The sequence below is a fragment of the Pogona vitticeps genome, chromosome 2, assembly GCF_051106095.1.
Source record: "Pogona vitticeps strain Pit_001003342236 chromosome 2, PviZW2.1, whole genome shotgun sequence".
NCBI lineage: Eukaryota > Metazoa > Chordata > Lepidosauria > Squamata > Agamidae > Pogona > Pogona vitticeps.
The window spans coordinates 143623845-143641388 of NC_135784.1; the positions used below are offsets into that span (position 1 = coordinate 143623845).

The window sequence follows — 17544 nt, forward strand, 5'->3', positions numbered from 1 at the left end:
TGAAATGCTGCACTTAATTCACAGAAGGATAAAAGAGGCACAAAGATTTAGAAGACAAATCAAGGCAGATTCCAAAATCATATAGCAAGCTAAGCCTGTGCTATATTGTTTTCTGGCCTTTGTGACTAACTGCAGGTTTGGTTGAAATGAGAGTTGCTCCATTTACTTTTTTCTGTAATTATTTATTACAGAATATGAATATGAATTCTCAGACTATTGTGTTAGTGCTACAACCTGTCTTATGCCTCTAAATATGAATACTCAGACAAAGGCATAAGCCAGGTTGCAGCACTAACACAGTGGTATAATTTCAAAAAGTATGCAATATCGTAACAGCTCCTTAGACACACATTTAAGTAGAGACCAAACCTGCAGACTGCTACAGTGGCCCATAAATCAGTTGTAATACTGTTCATCTCCATCAGAAACAGGTTTTCTGTAATGCTAATAGGTCTTAACCATTTTTAAGATCAAACAGCCCCCTAACAGTTGTTGTGGGTTTTTCGGGCTCTTAGGCCGTGTTCTGAAGGTTGCTCTTCCTAACATTTTGCCAGTCTCTGTGGCCCCCTAATATTTTGAATTAGGAAAAGAACAGCTCATAATTGTCTATGGTTGATACCATGTTCATCAAACTACTTCCTACTTGCCCTCCAAAAGGTCCTGTCAATCAACTGTCCTGCTCAGGTTTTGCAAACTAAAAGTTTTACTGAGTCTAAATTTTATTGCTGGGAAACTCACTTTTTCACAGCTACTGCAAGGACAATACTAAACTCAATGTCAGCAAAGAAGACTGACGGGGAAGATAGCAGATTATATCTCATTCCTGCTAATCAGAAGGTCTTAGTGCCTGGTGCTTTGACCCCAATTCAGATATAACACTACTAAGGTACCACAAATTAAAAATAGGTGACTAAAGGAATAATCAGGAGCTGCATCATAATATGACTGGCACTTGCTAGTGCATATAAAGTTGCTATTTCATTCTACTAGCCATAAATGTTGAAAGCAAATAAAGCCCATAACACATATGAATCAGTCAAGAGCAGTCAAAAATAGAGTGTCTGTCAACATAGTTTGGTGAATAAGTAGTGCAACATTTTGTATGCAATTTTAAGGACATCTAAATTTACAAATCCACAAAACCAATTAATTTGTTGTGAAACTATCATCATACTATTCTGAATTTATTAGTCACGAGTTCTACATAGACTCTGTGATATTCCATAGCAAAGGTTTCTTGAAATACTGTATGCAGCTGAGTTTCCTAGAGAGCCTTTTTTGATCATCCATTTGCCTTTACTGCAAGTTGAACACTAAGAGTTTAAGTTAATTCTATGTGATTAATTCTATATGGTTGGAGAACAGAGAGAGAGACATAAACAGTAAAATCCCATACATAAGCAAGGAGACGCATCATGACAAACTATATGGAAAAGGAATTTTGAAATGCCAGAACAGTGATACTTACAGTTGCTGGTCTCGGTTTCTGTAAATCTTCCCATCTTGTTTTATTAAATACTGATCAATTTCATCTTCTATGACCTGGGGAGCACTGATTTGGCGTGCACCTTGAGAAACTGAGATGTCCATGTTCTCAGAGGAAGAACCAGCTGGAGTTGAAGGAAAAAGGAACAGCATATCCCCATGTCTATGGGAAAAGACAAAAACATGACAGAAACATTAGAGAATGAGCATTGGTTTCATAAGGACTCACAACACCCTTACAGATGTGGCAATACAGGCTCTGTCTCTGTGTTACAGTTCCTCAAAGCAGGAACTGAAGGAACTGATCTCAAGCAGAAATTCTTCCTGAAGAAAGGGAGAGAAACTATCTTCAGTGACACCCCTTCTCCTGCAGCACCATCTTCTACATCAGTCATCCTCAACGGGGGCCATATGGCCCCCTAGGGGCCCCCTGGCATATCTGAAGGGGTCCACAGACTGGAAACAATTCTTCACACACCACTTTAAAAGGTTCATTAACTTGCTTATACAATCCTGATTCTTTTATGCTGTGTTTATGGCCATGGGGTTTTTTAAAAGTTGAGAATGGCTGTTCCACACCATTCAGAGGGTATCTTCTAATGCTCCAGATCAGCTTTTTCAAGCAACTATAAGTAAAATCCATGAAAAATCACACACACCCTTCTGTCATCAAGAGTGTTCCTTCCAAACATGGAAGTATGCTCAAGGAAATGCTAGATCCCAGCCAGAAGTCGTAACAATTAGAGTAACCAGATACATGTTAATGGAAATGGAAGGCCTACTGGGATTTGAAGAGCTTAATTCCTGGTAACTATGCAGAGCCTTCAACAATATGGGTTCTTTGCTGCACTTCCTTCTATTTATCCACCCCAAGTAGACATGGTCTAGAGGGGTGGGGTAAAAAAATCTAATAAATAAATAAATAAATAAATAAATAAATAAATAAATAAATAAATAAATAAATAAATAAATAAATAAATAAATAAATAAATAAATAAATAAATAAATAAATAAATAAATATTTGATGGCAATCAATACTGCTGCTTTTTAAAACTGCAATTCTTTAAAACCTTCCTCCCCCCATATGAACACATGGTGTCATTCAAGATTTGTCCCATCTTAAGTACCAAGGCATTTTTCCCTCTCTTCTTCATATGGAGAACAGAGATGCTAAGAAAAAGGTGATAAGAAAAGAAGTTTCTCAACTCCAGTAATAAGCTGCACCTTTTCTTTTCCCTTTGTATCCATAATTATTGGCAGGTTGCCAAGATTTGCAGAGAAGGAAAGCTGATTCACAAGAGCTGATAAGCAATCCACTCCACCAAGGCTAACTTTTCTAACAGTAATGCCAACAGCAGACAGACAGAGAAATCAATTGAATGGCTGCCCCTAAATGGATTGCCTATCCAAGGGAGGGTGGACCAGACTCTTTCCTGTGAGATTTTCAGAGAAAAGTGAATTCTGTTTATTTGTTTCAGTTGGACTTTGGGAATTAAACACTGCTCTGCCTTCTTGTTATTATTTCACATCCCATAAGCTGCCATGGAACATTTTGTGAATAATAAATAACCAAATATTAGCTTATAGGAAAGCTGCAGATGGATTATCTACAGTTCCACACAGTTCCCAAGAAGATGTTATTGTTTCTTCTTTTTCCTTTGGCATAATCCAACAGTGTACCTGTGAACAAAGACATGCCTGATGGAAAGTCATAGACCCAGGAAGCAGAAAACCACTATATGTTTGTCACCCACAGAAATTTTATAGCATGCAAAACACTCTGAGGAAAAGGAAATGCTGCTGTGAATCAAAACAACGTTAAGAAAATCACAATAGAATAGTTGGTATTGAACTCAATGCCACAGTCAAGAACACTGCAAAGATAGCCTATTCTTCATCCCAAAGGATCAGACAGGAAAGAAGCAAATATACAGTGTGGATGCCTACTCCAAATGTTACCTGTAATTATGCCGTTCTCTCAACTTTATTTATTTAAAATACTTTTCACCCACCTTTCCCCTTAAAAATAAGTCAAGGTGTCTTACTTTACCTTCTCCTATATTAACTAGTCCAAAAATTCAGCAACCTGTTCTAGTATCCCTGGCCAAGACTTAGTAATATGGTTCCATATCCAATACAAGTGGAACTGGGATTTTGCTTTCACCCTTCAAGCCCTCTGTGACATCACAAATCTGCAACAAGGGTTCTTCCACACCATTGAGCAAATTTAAGATGTAGATAGGAGCACAGGAGGGGTCATGAATTCTACTGCTTCCGCCAGACAAGACAATGAAATACAGAATTTTTGGAAAAGTCCTTGAGGCAGCCTCCATCAGAACTCATTCCTCCTACGCACCTTTGCAAGTCCCAGGGAATCTGCATGACTTGCAAAAGTGCAGTTGGGTGCTATTCAGAGGGCATGAAGAAGTGGCACAAGAACAGCATGGAGGTAAGAGGACTGCTCGCTAACACTGTTCGACAGCTCTCTGTCCCCATAATTCAGCCACTTGTCGAAATATGGGACTAGGAGTTTGTTATTTCCAAACCTCCCATCCCCATAGACAATTCCCCCTCCTGCTGTAGCCCTCCCACCACCACATGAAAACCTGCTCCAGAAGGCTAGGAAACCCTCCAGAGCACATTTCTGGTATCAGTATCATCAAAGAAAGCTGCTCTAGAATCTACTTTACTCCACTTTTGTCTGACAACAAAATTAGTTCAGATGATTACAATGTTCTTGCTCTTTATGCTCTTTACACTCAGCACCACACACTAAACAATAAATGAATTCCAAACAAATCTGGAATAGCTAACAGTTTTGAAATGGCAAGTTAATTTGCAATAACACAACACATACAGAATGTACTGAGCACCTGTAGTGAAAAACACAAATTTAATCAATTGTAACACACTGTCTAAGTAGTAGCTCATAGTTCTATAATATCACAAACCAACAAACTTTGCTCTTGCGGTATCCATAGATATAAATAGGATAGCTAACACCCCACAGGCAATGCTACAACATGTATTTCTGCTCAGTTGTCAGACAGGCTCTGTTAAGAAATGTTAGACAAGCTTGCCAAAATGCAAGCAGAATCTACTTTAGTCCAAGAATGGTTCAATGTATTTTCCTAAGCACTTACTTGATTTTTAGTAGGTTCAGAGACTTATTGGGAGAGGATGTAATCTCACCAGTCCTGTTTCTATTGATGTACACAGAAAATCCATTATTCCTGAAACCAAATTCTTTTGCAACCTAGAAAAAAAAAGGATAAAAGAGCAGATAACACCTAGAACAAAGACTATTCATCTTCAAACATTCCAAAAGGCAGAGGAACTACTTGAACAGGAATAGGAATGCACTAAGTAGCTTCATTTATGACATTGTGTCACCACAGGGTTCTACTCCTCACAGGAGAGTGAATGCCAGCAGTGGGGAGACCTTTGTAAGCACTGTCATATCTGTCAAGACTTCCACACAATTCAGAACATACTCCATTCAGGGTTCTGAACTATGTGGAAGTCTCTGTGAGTATAACAATATCTGCATACAGTAGGTGTTTCCACCATAGGTGTTTACTCTGTAAGCATGGATGCCAACAGAGGCAGTGGCAGTGGAGTGATGCATCTTCAGAAGTAGGCCTATGTGGTGCAGCTTCATCACTGCTCGCACAGAAAGCTCCTTCACCTTTCACACCTTAATAGGGCTTATATGAAATGCTTGTGTTGATAGTTCGTGTAGATTTAATTAATTACAGAAAGTGAGATATGTAGAAATTTATGCTCAAAATATCTAGAAGGTAAAGGTAAAGGTTCCCCTTGACAATTTTTGTCCAGTCGTGTTCGACTCTAGGGGGTGGTGCTCATCCCCGTTTCCAAGCCATAGAGTCAGCGTTTTTGTCCAAAGACAATCTTCCGTGGTCACATGGCCAGTGCGACTTAGACACGGAACGCTGTTACCTTCCCACCGAGGTGGTCCCTATTTATCTACTTGCATTTGCATGCTTTCGAACCACTAGGTTGGTGGGAGCTGGGACAAGCGACGGGAGCTCACTCCGTCACGTGGATTCGATCTTATGACTGCTTGGTCTTCTGACCCTGCAGCACAGGCTTCTGCGGTTTAGCCCGCAGTGCCAACACATCCAAAATATCTAGAAGACATACAGCAAATACAGACAAGCAAAGGAAATTTCATACAAGGGGGTGGTACAATTTAAACAGCAACCTGATTTCAGTTCCTAAGAGATTAATGTTGCTGCCGTTTGACAACTCTTGTTTGTCACACTGTAAGGGGGGGGGGAACTGATACTCCAAAAAAAGAAGCATGCAGTCAATAGTTTTAACCTGAGTAAGTAAACTGTTACTAAGATTTTTCAATTCATCACCTACACAGCTGCAAAGAAGTAGGAATTAGATTGGGAACACTGGGTGCTTAGTAACATATGCAGTAAGGCAGCAAATTACTTCATTTCAAAGAATCCCAAGCATATAAAACCCATTAGAAGTGTTTACTAGTTTGAAAGAGTTTTGCATGAGGAAAAATAATCACACTTTTAAGAAATTTGCTGTCAGCATAGATTCCTCTAACCAGCTCCCCTAAAAGTTTCCTCTGTTGGTAGAGATCAATGACTCTTACTTAGGCCACATTAGTACTCAGCTAAAAAAAATTTTTTGCTATGGTCCCATTCCCCACACTCTGAAATGAACCTTCAGCACAACAGGAGGAAAAGATGAGTTTCTCCTCATCTTAAAATACCTAAAGAGAATTATAGGAGTTTATACCCATTGTACCAACATTCATGAATTGAAAGACAGCAAGAAGTCCCATGGCTTTCCAAATGTCTGAAATTCAGTGCAGCATTAACAACAGCTACTGTCATTCTGCTTCTGAAAATGCCACAAGAAAGAGCCTTTTCTTCTGGCATGGCAGAAAGGGAAGGACTTGCCCCAATTTTGTGAACTCCCTCGAACAAAAAGAAACTTGCCAGTGGCAAGATAGCAAATCCATTTATGGATCCTAGATAATTAGAAAGTCTTCCATGCTTTCCAATGCATGCTGTGGTGGTGTTCTGTACACATTTCTTCTGCTTTCTTTTCAGTTATGTTGCAGTTATAGGTTCCCACTTTACTATGATTTTCCTTGTTTTATGACAGTATTATATAAGTGCATTTTAGTGGTGTTATCCATACTCAATTGTATAAATAAGAGTGATGATAATAACAGAAATCTATCCAAAACACTAATTCCCCTGTAATTAGTGCAGGGAAAGTGCCCCAGAAGGAGACCACAGCTGCGATACAAGAATATCTGCAAGCAGGACCTGAAGGCCTTAGGAATGGACCTCAACAGATTGGAAACTTTGACATCTGAGCATTCAGTCTGGAGGCATCATGGCCTCTCCCAATTTGAAGAGACATTTGTTCAGCAGGCCAAGGCAAAGAGGCAATCCCAAAACCAGCAAAATCAGGGGACAGATTGTATTTGTCTTCAGTGTGGAAGGGATTGTCACTCTCAGACTGGCCTCAGCCACACTAGACGCTGTTCCAAGACCCATTCAGAGCATGTTACCATAGTCTCTTGAGACTGAAGGATGCCTACACAGATCCAAAACAACTCATTCACAATATGGTCCACTGAATCCAAGACTCAGTTCCTAGTATACATGCATAAGACTGTGGCTTTAGATCACATTGGTTTCACATGGCAACTTACCTAAGGGTAGGTATAAATTAGCATGTCAATTTTACATTGTTTTGCATTATGACCAACCATAACAATATCGAAACAGCAGAGAAATAACTGCAGTCCCTTATACCGCATATATACCATGTGTACTGAACCATCACTCTTCCCATCAAACACAGAAAATAATTCCGATAGAAACAGAATCTGTGGCATGTTGGGATGAGTTAGACTTGGACAGAAATGTCAAATGCGGGTTTGTAACAAAATATGGGTTCATTTTAATTTTGAAGAAATTAGTATCCTGGCTAGTATGTGCTGAATTGCCCAGCCATTACTCCCTCTTCTAATGATGTCAAATCAACATCACAGAAAGCATCTGCACAAATTCAACCAAATCCAAAAGAGCCTTCATAGAATGGCAGTGCTCTGACAAGACAGAAGTCCACTTCTGCCACTGTCCTAAGAAGACACCAAACAAATGTGCCAATTTATAATACCTTTTTCAAAAATGTTGCAGCAGTCTCCCGTTTTGTTGCTGTGATACGTTTCACTCCATCTGGGGACTGCACACGGATTATCTGTTAGGAATATTAAAAGATTTTGGAGATGGTTAGATCATAGAAATTGCCACAGTTCAAAAACTTTTGCCTCTTGAAAAAGAGAATGCTAAATACAGAGCACTATGTGAAAAGCATGAAACAAAACCAGTATGACTTCAGCCTATAAGCATTTAAATTAAAGTCATCTCAGCTTTAAAAAACTATCTTCCAGAAGGTATAACACAGGACAAGTGAATTAAGAGCCAAGTATAATCCATTTTCATGTTATTGTTTTGAAAATATAAAAAGGTTAATAGGTAAATACTAGGAGTACTTGGAAGGACTTTTCATTGACCGAGCCTTGGAGTTTATACAGTAATTCTCAAACAGCAGTAATTATATATAAGCTGATCATAAACATTTGTTAGCTTCTTGTCAGTACAAAAGTAGACATCACATTATATCATTAACTGTCAACACCTCTCATTCTGATAAAAATGGATAGGTATCTTCAGTAAAGTGAATGAAATCCCACAGTTTCTGTGGGATACAGAACCAGAAAAGAAATGGAGAAAGGAAGACAGCTATTTACTCTGGAAAACAAAAGCTTGCGATAACCCTCCATGGAAAGGTGGGCTTAGCCTAGGATTAGTAGCTAGTAGGTCTTGCATTTCTCAGATGTACAAAAACGTCTCACACTCAGAGGTTGCTACTGCAACATAGAAGCAAGCATACAGAAAAAAGTAGACAAATGGTAGTGGAAACAGTAACAAAAATATTACACAAATTTCATGTTACAACATCATGCCTTCAATGTCTTCAGGGAGGACAGCCCTTAACATTCTGTTCTCCCTCTCTGTGAAATGCTGCTGCATAAGCAAATGAACCAGGGTTGAATGAGCCTTTTTCGAGAAGGGCTAAGTTCTGTTTTGTTATATCACACTGTATCATTTCAAGTGGAATTTACAAAGATAAAAATAAACTGCATTTATCTAGTGGAATATTACAAAGAAATTTATGAACCTAGGAATGGATAGGTCTGTTACTGCAGTATACTTCTTTGAAGATAGACACATCAGTAAGGTTCCTTGAATTGCCTTTGTTTAGCATAAAATTTGTAGACCATGTTCTAATGTACATAGATTGTGAACTCTGCCTTAGGGGGGAAATCTATAAATAGGGGAGGGGGCATGTGAAGTTCTACACTAAGGGACAATTAAACTTGATGAACCTTCATCATAAAGGGCAGTGTAAAAGCAGGCGTTCTCTTGCAAATTTGCCCTTTGTGAAATGCACTGTCACATAATGATAGCTAATCTCATTTCATTTATAAATTGTGCACATACCATAGGTTTTAAACACTGACTTTTCCATTGTAGTTCCCTAAATTTTGTTCCTATTTCTTAATTTTTTAAGGGAGGAAGAAGAAAGATAAAACAAAAAAAGAAACAAAAAACAAAACAAAAAAACCAATTTTACACCTCAGTAACTGAAAGTCCTGAACTTAACAAAATTTACTTCAGATTAAGCAAACACTGGAGCTGATTGCATGAGCAGCAATCTTGAGCAATTCTCTCTCATGATGCTCAGAAGTGCTGCCTCCACACACCACAGAATTTCACCCTGGAGTGGCAGCTGAATGACTAATCCAAAGGCCAAGTCATACCATTAACTCTAGGAACATGTCCCATGAATTCTAGTATCTTACGTAATCAGCTCATTCTTTTCCATTTTGAGATCTCATTTAAATGGATACCTAACATGTCCTACTGTCTTTATCATGGTAACACACATGAACTGACTGAAGCAGGCAAAATGTCATTAAAAAGAAAATTTAAAAAATAATTATTGCAAAGTTAAAAACAACAAAAAAGATATGAAAGAAAACTAAGACAGCTGTTTCCAGATGTAGATGGGCATACAGTTTCCTTTTGCTTCCTCAGCAGATATCTTAAAGCAGACACTATTATCCAGGAAACCTGCCAAATCAGATGTCATTGTAAGCCTGCAACAATGACACGTATTTGAAACCTTTATAATCAGTAACAGTCCCCTGTTCTTTTATATAGGTACTAACTGACAATTTTGAGAGAAGCAGCAGATAGGAGTATTTTTCCAAAATCTTTTTGCTCCAGCAGTTGTAATTTATATCCCCATATTGAAAACTATCTGAACAGATTTATTGCCAAATTACAATTACTGTACTGAACAATTTAAATATGTAAGAAATATTTTGACATGGCTCTACAAATGAACTGAATTAACAACGAAAGCTAGATCTCAGGACAAAATAGGTATGTAATGAATACTGAATGAACGGTCTACCTATTAGAGCAGCTAAACAGCAGCACTTAAATTCTGTGCAGTTGAAATTGCTGATTTCATTTCACCAAAACAAGTTAAACTAGAACTACCTGCAAGCCACATCAAAGCCTAGTTCCTGGAACTGAAGGCTGTAACTGCATGCCAAAAGTGTCCAACTAAAGCCCTGCTTCTTTTACTGGGATGTATGACTGACATCTGTTTGTTATTCCTGCCATATCTAATTAACAGCATCACAAAGATAGGATGCCAGCAAGAATTTGTTGACAGCTATGCCAAGCTAGTATATCTGCTGTTAAAATGTTTGCTGCCCAATCCTATACACAATTCCCATTCCTAATTCTTCAAACAAGGAAGCTGATAATGAAAACAGACCTGGGAGTCTTTTGTGTACTAATTATCTAGCGATTCCATAACCAACACTTTAAGTTTACTTTTTTCAGTATGGATACACCATCCAATAGTGAAAGTTCTCTATATAGTTTATGTGAAAAAAAACCCAAATGCTAAAAATACACCAGAAACATAAAATCTGAAAGGAAAAAAAACTATAGACAGAGAATAACAGCCAAATAAAAGGTCTAAGAATACTTTTAAAATATTCAAGATGGAAAAGTATGCCCTTTATCTGCCGCTGAAAAGACTAACTGTCATCAGTTGGGTCCTGCAGAAGGTGTAGCACAACCTAGATGCCAACACTTAAAAGGCTTTCTCTCTAATAGTCACTGATTAGACTTGTTGCTTTCAGTTTTCCCCAACTGTGTCCTCATTACTTATGTATCATTAGGTTGCATACACTATGGGGGCTCCAGAGAGGCATATATACTCTCACTATAGAGAATTCAGCCTTTAGAAATTAGTTATTCAGTGTCTTTATTGGACATTCAGGCAATCTTGAAACTTCTCCCAGTGAGGAATTGCACTGGCAACCATATGTAAACCATTGAGCTATCCAGCTAGCTATTTCTAGTACTGTAGTGCTAAAATGAGACTAGATGCTGAAAGACAAAGTCAATACTAAAGAAAAATGGGGGAAATCCAGCTGATGTGCCAGAAACTGTAAGTCACAATTAGCAGCCTTTGTGACTAGCCACCATATGTGGGTAGGAAGAGGTAAGTTAATGAAACCAGAAAAGCATACATAACTACAAGTTTATAGTTGTTTAAGTACCATAGTTTTCCTAAAAGAATATTGGGAACTTTAGTTTGATGGTATGTGGCGAATTCTTCTTCGGCAGCTCCTCCCCATTCTCATGATTCCATGAGAAGAAAGCACTACAGTACTAGGAAACAACTGTTAACTCTATCATCCAGCTTTTGGCTAGAACAGAACTCCTCCACCTCAGATCAAAGTAGGGAGGGCAAGTGGTGTTTTAATTATCAGCGGATGGTGGGTGGGGTACAAGCAGCATTCAGTGCCAACTTCTCCTCTAACAGAAAGGAAAAGAGGGACCCAGGGACTGGTCGTCTGAAGACAACCTGCCCCTTATTGGTTTGCTTGTTTCTTTTGACAAAATCGCTTGCCTTTTTCCTTTCCTTCACAGAAACCGCAGAAAGAATTCAAAGGGAAATAAGTCCAGACGGCCATTGCCTCCCACCCCACCCCCGCCCCCCAAAAAAGAAAATCCAGGGCAGCCCTGTCAAGCCCCAAGGGAAGGCATTCAGGAAAGGTATAAACACCCATGTGGGGGGGGGGCACCAAAGCCACGCGAGGTTAAAGAGTGGGGTGGGGGCGGGGGAGGAGAGGTGGACGCTATGGGCCGGTCGGGACTGCCCGCCTCCCTGACTATGACAAAGACCCCGAAGAGTGTTTGGGGGGGGGGGAGAGAGAAGGCGAGAGACGCTCGTTCACCCAGGGAACCAGAAAGGGAAGGGGACAAGGGAGCGCCTTCCTTTTCCCTCGCAGGCCTCACAAGGAAGAGAGAGCCACCTCGCAATGCCCCCGCTCCCTCCCACTCAGCCCTAACTTACAATGCTCTCCGCCATGTCCTCACAGCCGCTCCCGACCCACGTCCTGCCCCGGCTCCGGTAGCACCGCCTCCTGCCCGCCCTCTCCGTCGCCCGTGCACCGCCAATACTGCCGCGTCACCGTTCCCGCCCGGTAACGCAACGGAGGCACCAAGGTTCCGGGTAGAAACGGTCCGGCCCCAAAGAGGGCGCCTCTTGCTCTTCCCCCTCTCTTTTCTATTGGCACCGCCTAGGCACAACTCTCGGGTTTCTCGTGTGGGTCTTCCCCCCCACCCCGGTTGGGAGAGTTATTTTCTCCCAGTTTGAAAACTAGGGATTTTTTTTTCCTTTCAAAAGGAGAGTAATTTCTCACGAAACAACAGTGTCCTCCCTTTGCCGGTGTAAAGATAGGAGGAGACAGTGCTGCTTGCTTCCCAGGCTTTTTAAGCTACTCATGTCGAGGGAGCAGCAAAACGGTGTGAGGAAATTAATCCAAAGTGCCCTCGAAGAAAAAGCGATTGGTTATGTTTCCCTTCTTTTCTTTGAGCTTTGCTGACAGAAAAACACTTTTCGTAAAATTGGTGGGTTGAAGCCAGTCTCCATTGATATAAAAGCTAGGAAAGCTTATTAGAGGGCTGTAATTGTAAGGTGGAAGAAATGGGGCTTCAGGACACCAAAATAGAGAGGGCTTATGACGAATTAAAGGCACTAGTTTTAAAGAAGTCAGACTTTTGCTGTAAGGGACTAGTACAGCTACTTTTCCAGGGAAAACTATTTCAGCGGCTCACTTTATTGTTGCTGTCGTATCCTACTCTTTGTGACCCCATGTACCAGAGCACGCCAGGCCCTCCTGTCTTCCACTGCCTCCTGGAGTTTGGTTGAATTCATGTTGGTAGCTTCGATGACCCTGTCCAACCATCTCGTCCTCTGTCGTCCCCTTCTCTTGCTTTCACACTTTCCCAACATCAGGGGCTTTTCCAGGGAGTCTTCTCTTCTCATGAGATGGCCAAAGTATTGGAGCCTCATCTTCAGGATCTGTCCTTCCAGTGAGCAGGGTTAATTTCCTTCAAAATGGATAGGTTTGTTCTCTTTACAGTCCAAGGGACTCTCAAGAGTCTCCTCCAACACCACAATTCAAAAGCATCAATTCTTTGGTGGTCAGCCTTCTTTATGGTCCAGCTCTCACTTCCATACATCACTACTGGAAAAAACATAGCTTTGACTATGCGGACCTTTGTTGGCAAGGTGATGTCTCTGCTTTTTAAGATGCTGTCTAGGTTTGTCATCGCTTTCCTCCCAAGAAGCAGGCGTCTTAATTTCGTGGCTGCTGTCACCATCTGCAGTGATCATGAAGCCCACGAAGGTAAACACTATTACTGCCTCCATATCTTCTCCTTCTGTTTGCCAGGAGGTGATGGGGCCAGAGGCCATGATCTTAGTTTTTTTGATGTTGAGCTTCAGACCATATTTGCACTCTCCTCTTTCACCCTCATTAAGAGGTTCTTTAATTCCTCCTCACTTTCTGCCATCAGAGTGGTATCATCTGCATATCTGAGGTTGTTGATATTTCTTCTGGCAATCTTCATTCTGGCTTGAGATTCCTCCAGTCCTGCCTTTTGCATGATGTATTCTTCATATAAGTTAAATACAGTGGACCCTTGACTTACAGACGGCTTGACTTACAGACTTTTTGAGTTACAGACTTCTCTGGCCGCAAAATTTAGGTTTGACTTGCAGACTGAGATTTGACTTACAGACCAGAAAAAAACCAAAATGGAACAAAAACGGCCTGTTACAGGATTAATCGGTTTTCAATGCACTGTAGGTCAATGGAGACTTGACTTACAGACTTTTTGACTTGAGAACCGCCTTCCAATACAGATTAAGTTCTCAAGTCAAGACCCCACTGTAAGCAGGGAGACAATATACAGCCTTGTCATACTCCTTTCCCAATTTTGAACCAATCAGTTGTTCCATTACCAGTTCTAAGTGTTGTTTCCTGTCCCACATATAGATTTCTCAGGAGGTAGATAAGGTATAATCTAAACCAGGGGTGTCAAACACAAGGCCCGCGGGCCAAATCCGGCCCGCCAGACCTCGTCTGATGGCCCGTGGAGCCGCCGCCAGCCTTGCAGCCTCCCCCCCTTTTTTTTCCCAATGAATTTACTCCGTGCCTGCACGGAGTACAGTGGTGCCTCGCACAGCGAGGTTAATCCGTTCCGGATTAACCTTCGCTGTGGGAAACATCGCACTACGGAACACAAAAAGGCATTGGAACGCATTAAACAGTGTTTAATGCGTTCCAGTGCCATAGAATACTCACCGTTGTGCGATGTTTCCCAGGGGCCGGCAGCAATTTTCGCGCCCTCCCCTCGCACAATGAGGGCGCCAAAATGGCTGCCATCAGCTGTCCGGCGGGTCCAAAATGGCCGCCGGAACAGCTGAAAGGGGCTGGGGCGCAGCGTTTTCGCGCCCTTGGTAAGCAAGGGGAGCGCGCAAGAACGCTGCCGGAAGCCCCGAAATGGTTGCGCACAGCCATTTCGGGGCTTCCGCAGCGTTTTCACGCGCTCCCCTTGCTTACCAAGGGCGCGAAAACGCTGCGCCCCGGCCCCTTTCGGCTGTTCCGGCGGCCATTTTGAAGCAGCGGAACAGCTGATTGTCGGGTCACAAAGCGAAGGTCGGTAAGACCTACAGATACAACCGGCCCTTTGATGGGGACCAAACTGCTGATGCGGCCCCCGATGAATTTGAGTTTGACACCCCTGATCTAAACCAAATCTCTTATTCCTATTTCTTTAAGAACTTGCCATAGTTTGTTCTGGTCCACACAGTCAAAGGCTTTTGCGTAGTCAATGAAGCAGAAGTAGATGTTTTCTGGAACTCTCTGGCTTTCTCCATAATCCAGTGCATGTTAGCAATTTGCTCTTGAGTTCCTCTGCCCCTTCGAAATCCAGCTTGTACTTCTGGGAGTTCTCGGTCCACATACTGCTGAAGTCTACCTTGTAGGATTTGGAGCATAACCTTGCTAGCGTGTGAAGTGAGTGCAATTGTACGGTAGTTGGAGCATTCTTTGGCACTGCCCTTCTTTGGGATTGGGATGTAGACTGATCTTTTCCAATCCTCTGACCACTGCTGAGTTTTCCAAACTTGCTGGCATATTGAGTGTAGCACCTTAACAGCATCATCTGTTAAGATTTTAAATAGTTCAACTGGAATGCCATCACCTCCACTGGCCTTTCCGCTCTCCTCTTTCACCCATGTGTTAGCCATGCTTTCTAAGGCCCACCTGACTTAGCTCTCCAGGATGTCTGGCTCAAGGTCAGCAACCACACTATCTAGGTTGTCTGGGACATCCAGATCTTCCTAGTATAATTCCTCTGCATATTCTTGCCACCTTGATGTCTTCTGCTTCTGTTAGGTCCCTACCATTTTTGTCCTTTATCATGTCCATCTTTGTGCAAAATGTTCCTTTAATATCTCCAATTTTCTTGAACAGATCTCTTGTTTTTCCTTTTCTATTCTTTTCCTCTATTTCTTTGCACTGTTCATTTAAGAAGGCCCTCTTGTCTCTCCTTGTTATTCTTTGGAAGTCTGCATTCAATTTTCTTAACTTTCCCAATCTCCCTTGCATTTTGTTTCCCTTCTCTTCTCTGCTATTTGTAAGGCTTTATTGGACAGCCACTTTGCTTTCTTGCATTTCCTTTTCTTTGGGATGGTTTTTGTTGTGGTCTCCTGTACAATGTTACGAGCCTCCATCCATAGTTCTTCAGGCACTCTGTCCACCAGATCTAGTTCCTTAAATCTGTTCTTCACTTCCACTGTGTAGTCATAAGGGATTATACCTGACTAGCTCAGTAGTTTTTCCTACTATCTTCAGTTTAAGCGCGAGTTTTGCTATAAGAAGCTGATGATCAGAGCCACAATCAGCTCCAGGTCTTGTTTTTGTTGGCTGTATAGAGCTTCTCCATCTTTGACTGCAGAGAACATAATCAATCTGATTTCGGTATTACCCATCTGATGATGTCCATGTGTAGAGTCACCTCTTGTGTTGTTGGAAAAGAGTGTTTGTGATGACAAGCTTGTTCTGTTGACAAAACTCTATTAGCATTTGCCCCGCTTTGTTTTGAACTCCAAGGCCAAACTTACCTGTTGTTCCTTTTATCTCTTGACTCCCTACTTTAGCATTCCGGTCCCCTATAATGAGAATAATGTCTTTCTTTGGTGTCATTTCTAGAAGGTGTTGTAAATCTTCATAGAAATGGTCAGTGTCGGCCTCTTCAGCATCAGTGTTTGGTTGCATGAACTTGGATTACTGTGATGTTGAAAGGTCTGCCTTGGATTCATATTGAAATCATTCTATCCTTTTTGAGATTGTATCCCATTACAGCTTTTCCCACTCCTTTGTTGACTATCAGGGCTATTCCATTTCTTCTATGGCAGTGTTCCCCAACCTTGGGCCTCCAGATGTTCTTGGACTAGAACTACCAGAAGCCTTCACCACCACCTTTGCTAGTCAGGATTTCTGGGAGTTGAACTTCAAGAACATCTGGAGGCCCAAGGTTGGGGACCACTGTTCTACGGAATTCTTGCCCACACTAGTAGATATGATAATCATCTGAATTTAATTCGACCATCCTGTCCATTTTAGTTCATCGACACCCAAAATGTCAATGTTGATTCTTGCCATCTCCTGTTTGACCACACCCAGCTTACCAAGGTTCATAGATCTTACATTCCAGGTTCCTATGTAGTATTTTTCTTTGCAGTATCAGACTTTCCTTTCACTTCCAGGCGTGTCCACAGCTGACCACTTCATTAGCTCTGGAGCTACTTGTACTTGTCCTCCACTCTTCCTCAGTAGCATGTTGGAGGCCTTCTGACCTGAGGGGCTCATCTTCTAGCGTCATATCTTTTAGCCTTTTGTTTCTGTCCATGGAGTTTTCTTGGCAAAGATACTGGCTTGCCAGTTCCGGCTCCAGGTGGATCGCATTTAGTTAGAACTCTCCACTATGACCTGGCCATCTTGGGTGTCCCTGCACAGCATAGCCCATAGCTTCTCTGAATTACTCAAGCCCCTTTGCCACGACAAGGCAGCAATCTGTGTATCTCTTTATACATATAATTAAATTGGACTCCCACTCTTTTAAGCTCATGATTTTATAAACACTCTTTGCAGCCCCAGGAAATGAATGTATGACTTCCCCAAGTTGCACTATTTTAATTTCCTTCCTTCCTTTCTTTTTCTTTCTTTCTTTTTATATGAGTAAATCTACATTAGCAAGGTAAAGGTGTTACTCTATTGGAAATGATTCCTGACTGGTTTATACAATGCTAATTCATCACCTAAAAACCTTAGTAGTAGGTGCAGAAATGTTAACTAAGACATAAATTTACAGCAAGCAATTTGGATTCCGGTATGTTGACAGCATCTTATGGAGCCAGCCAAGCAAAGAGTACAGTGCATTTCCGACACAGGGGACCATCTCAACAGACACATGCTTGAGGTGATGGCATTTGTATGACAGCAGAATCCAGAGGCTTTATTGAGCTATTAATAGCCTACT

The 17544-nt window shown here is 41.3% G+C and overlaps 1 protein-coding gene across 1 annotated transcript in view; it reads right to left on the reverse strand.

Annotated features, from left to right (window-relative positions):
• Nucleotides 1-12149, reverse strand: part of NPLOC4 (NPL4 homolog, ubiquitin recognition factor) — a 52324-nt gene extending 40175 nt beyond the window's left edge. The window contains exons 1-4 of the mRNA XM_020813300.3: nt 12005-12149; nt 7670-7750; nt 4630-4742; nt 1469-1648 (exon numbers count right to left, since the gene is read on the reverse strand). Of these exons, the coding sequence (XP_020668959.1) occupies nt 1469-1648; nt 4630-4742; nt 7670-7750; nt 12005-12019 (389 nt within the window). The 5' untranslated portion in view covers nt 12020-12149. The remainder of the gene's footprint in view (nt 1-1468; nt 1649-4629; nt 4743-7669; nt 7751-12004) is intronic.
• Between the last annotated feature and the right edge of the window lie 5395 nt (nt 12150-17544).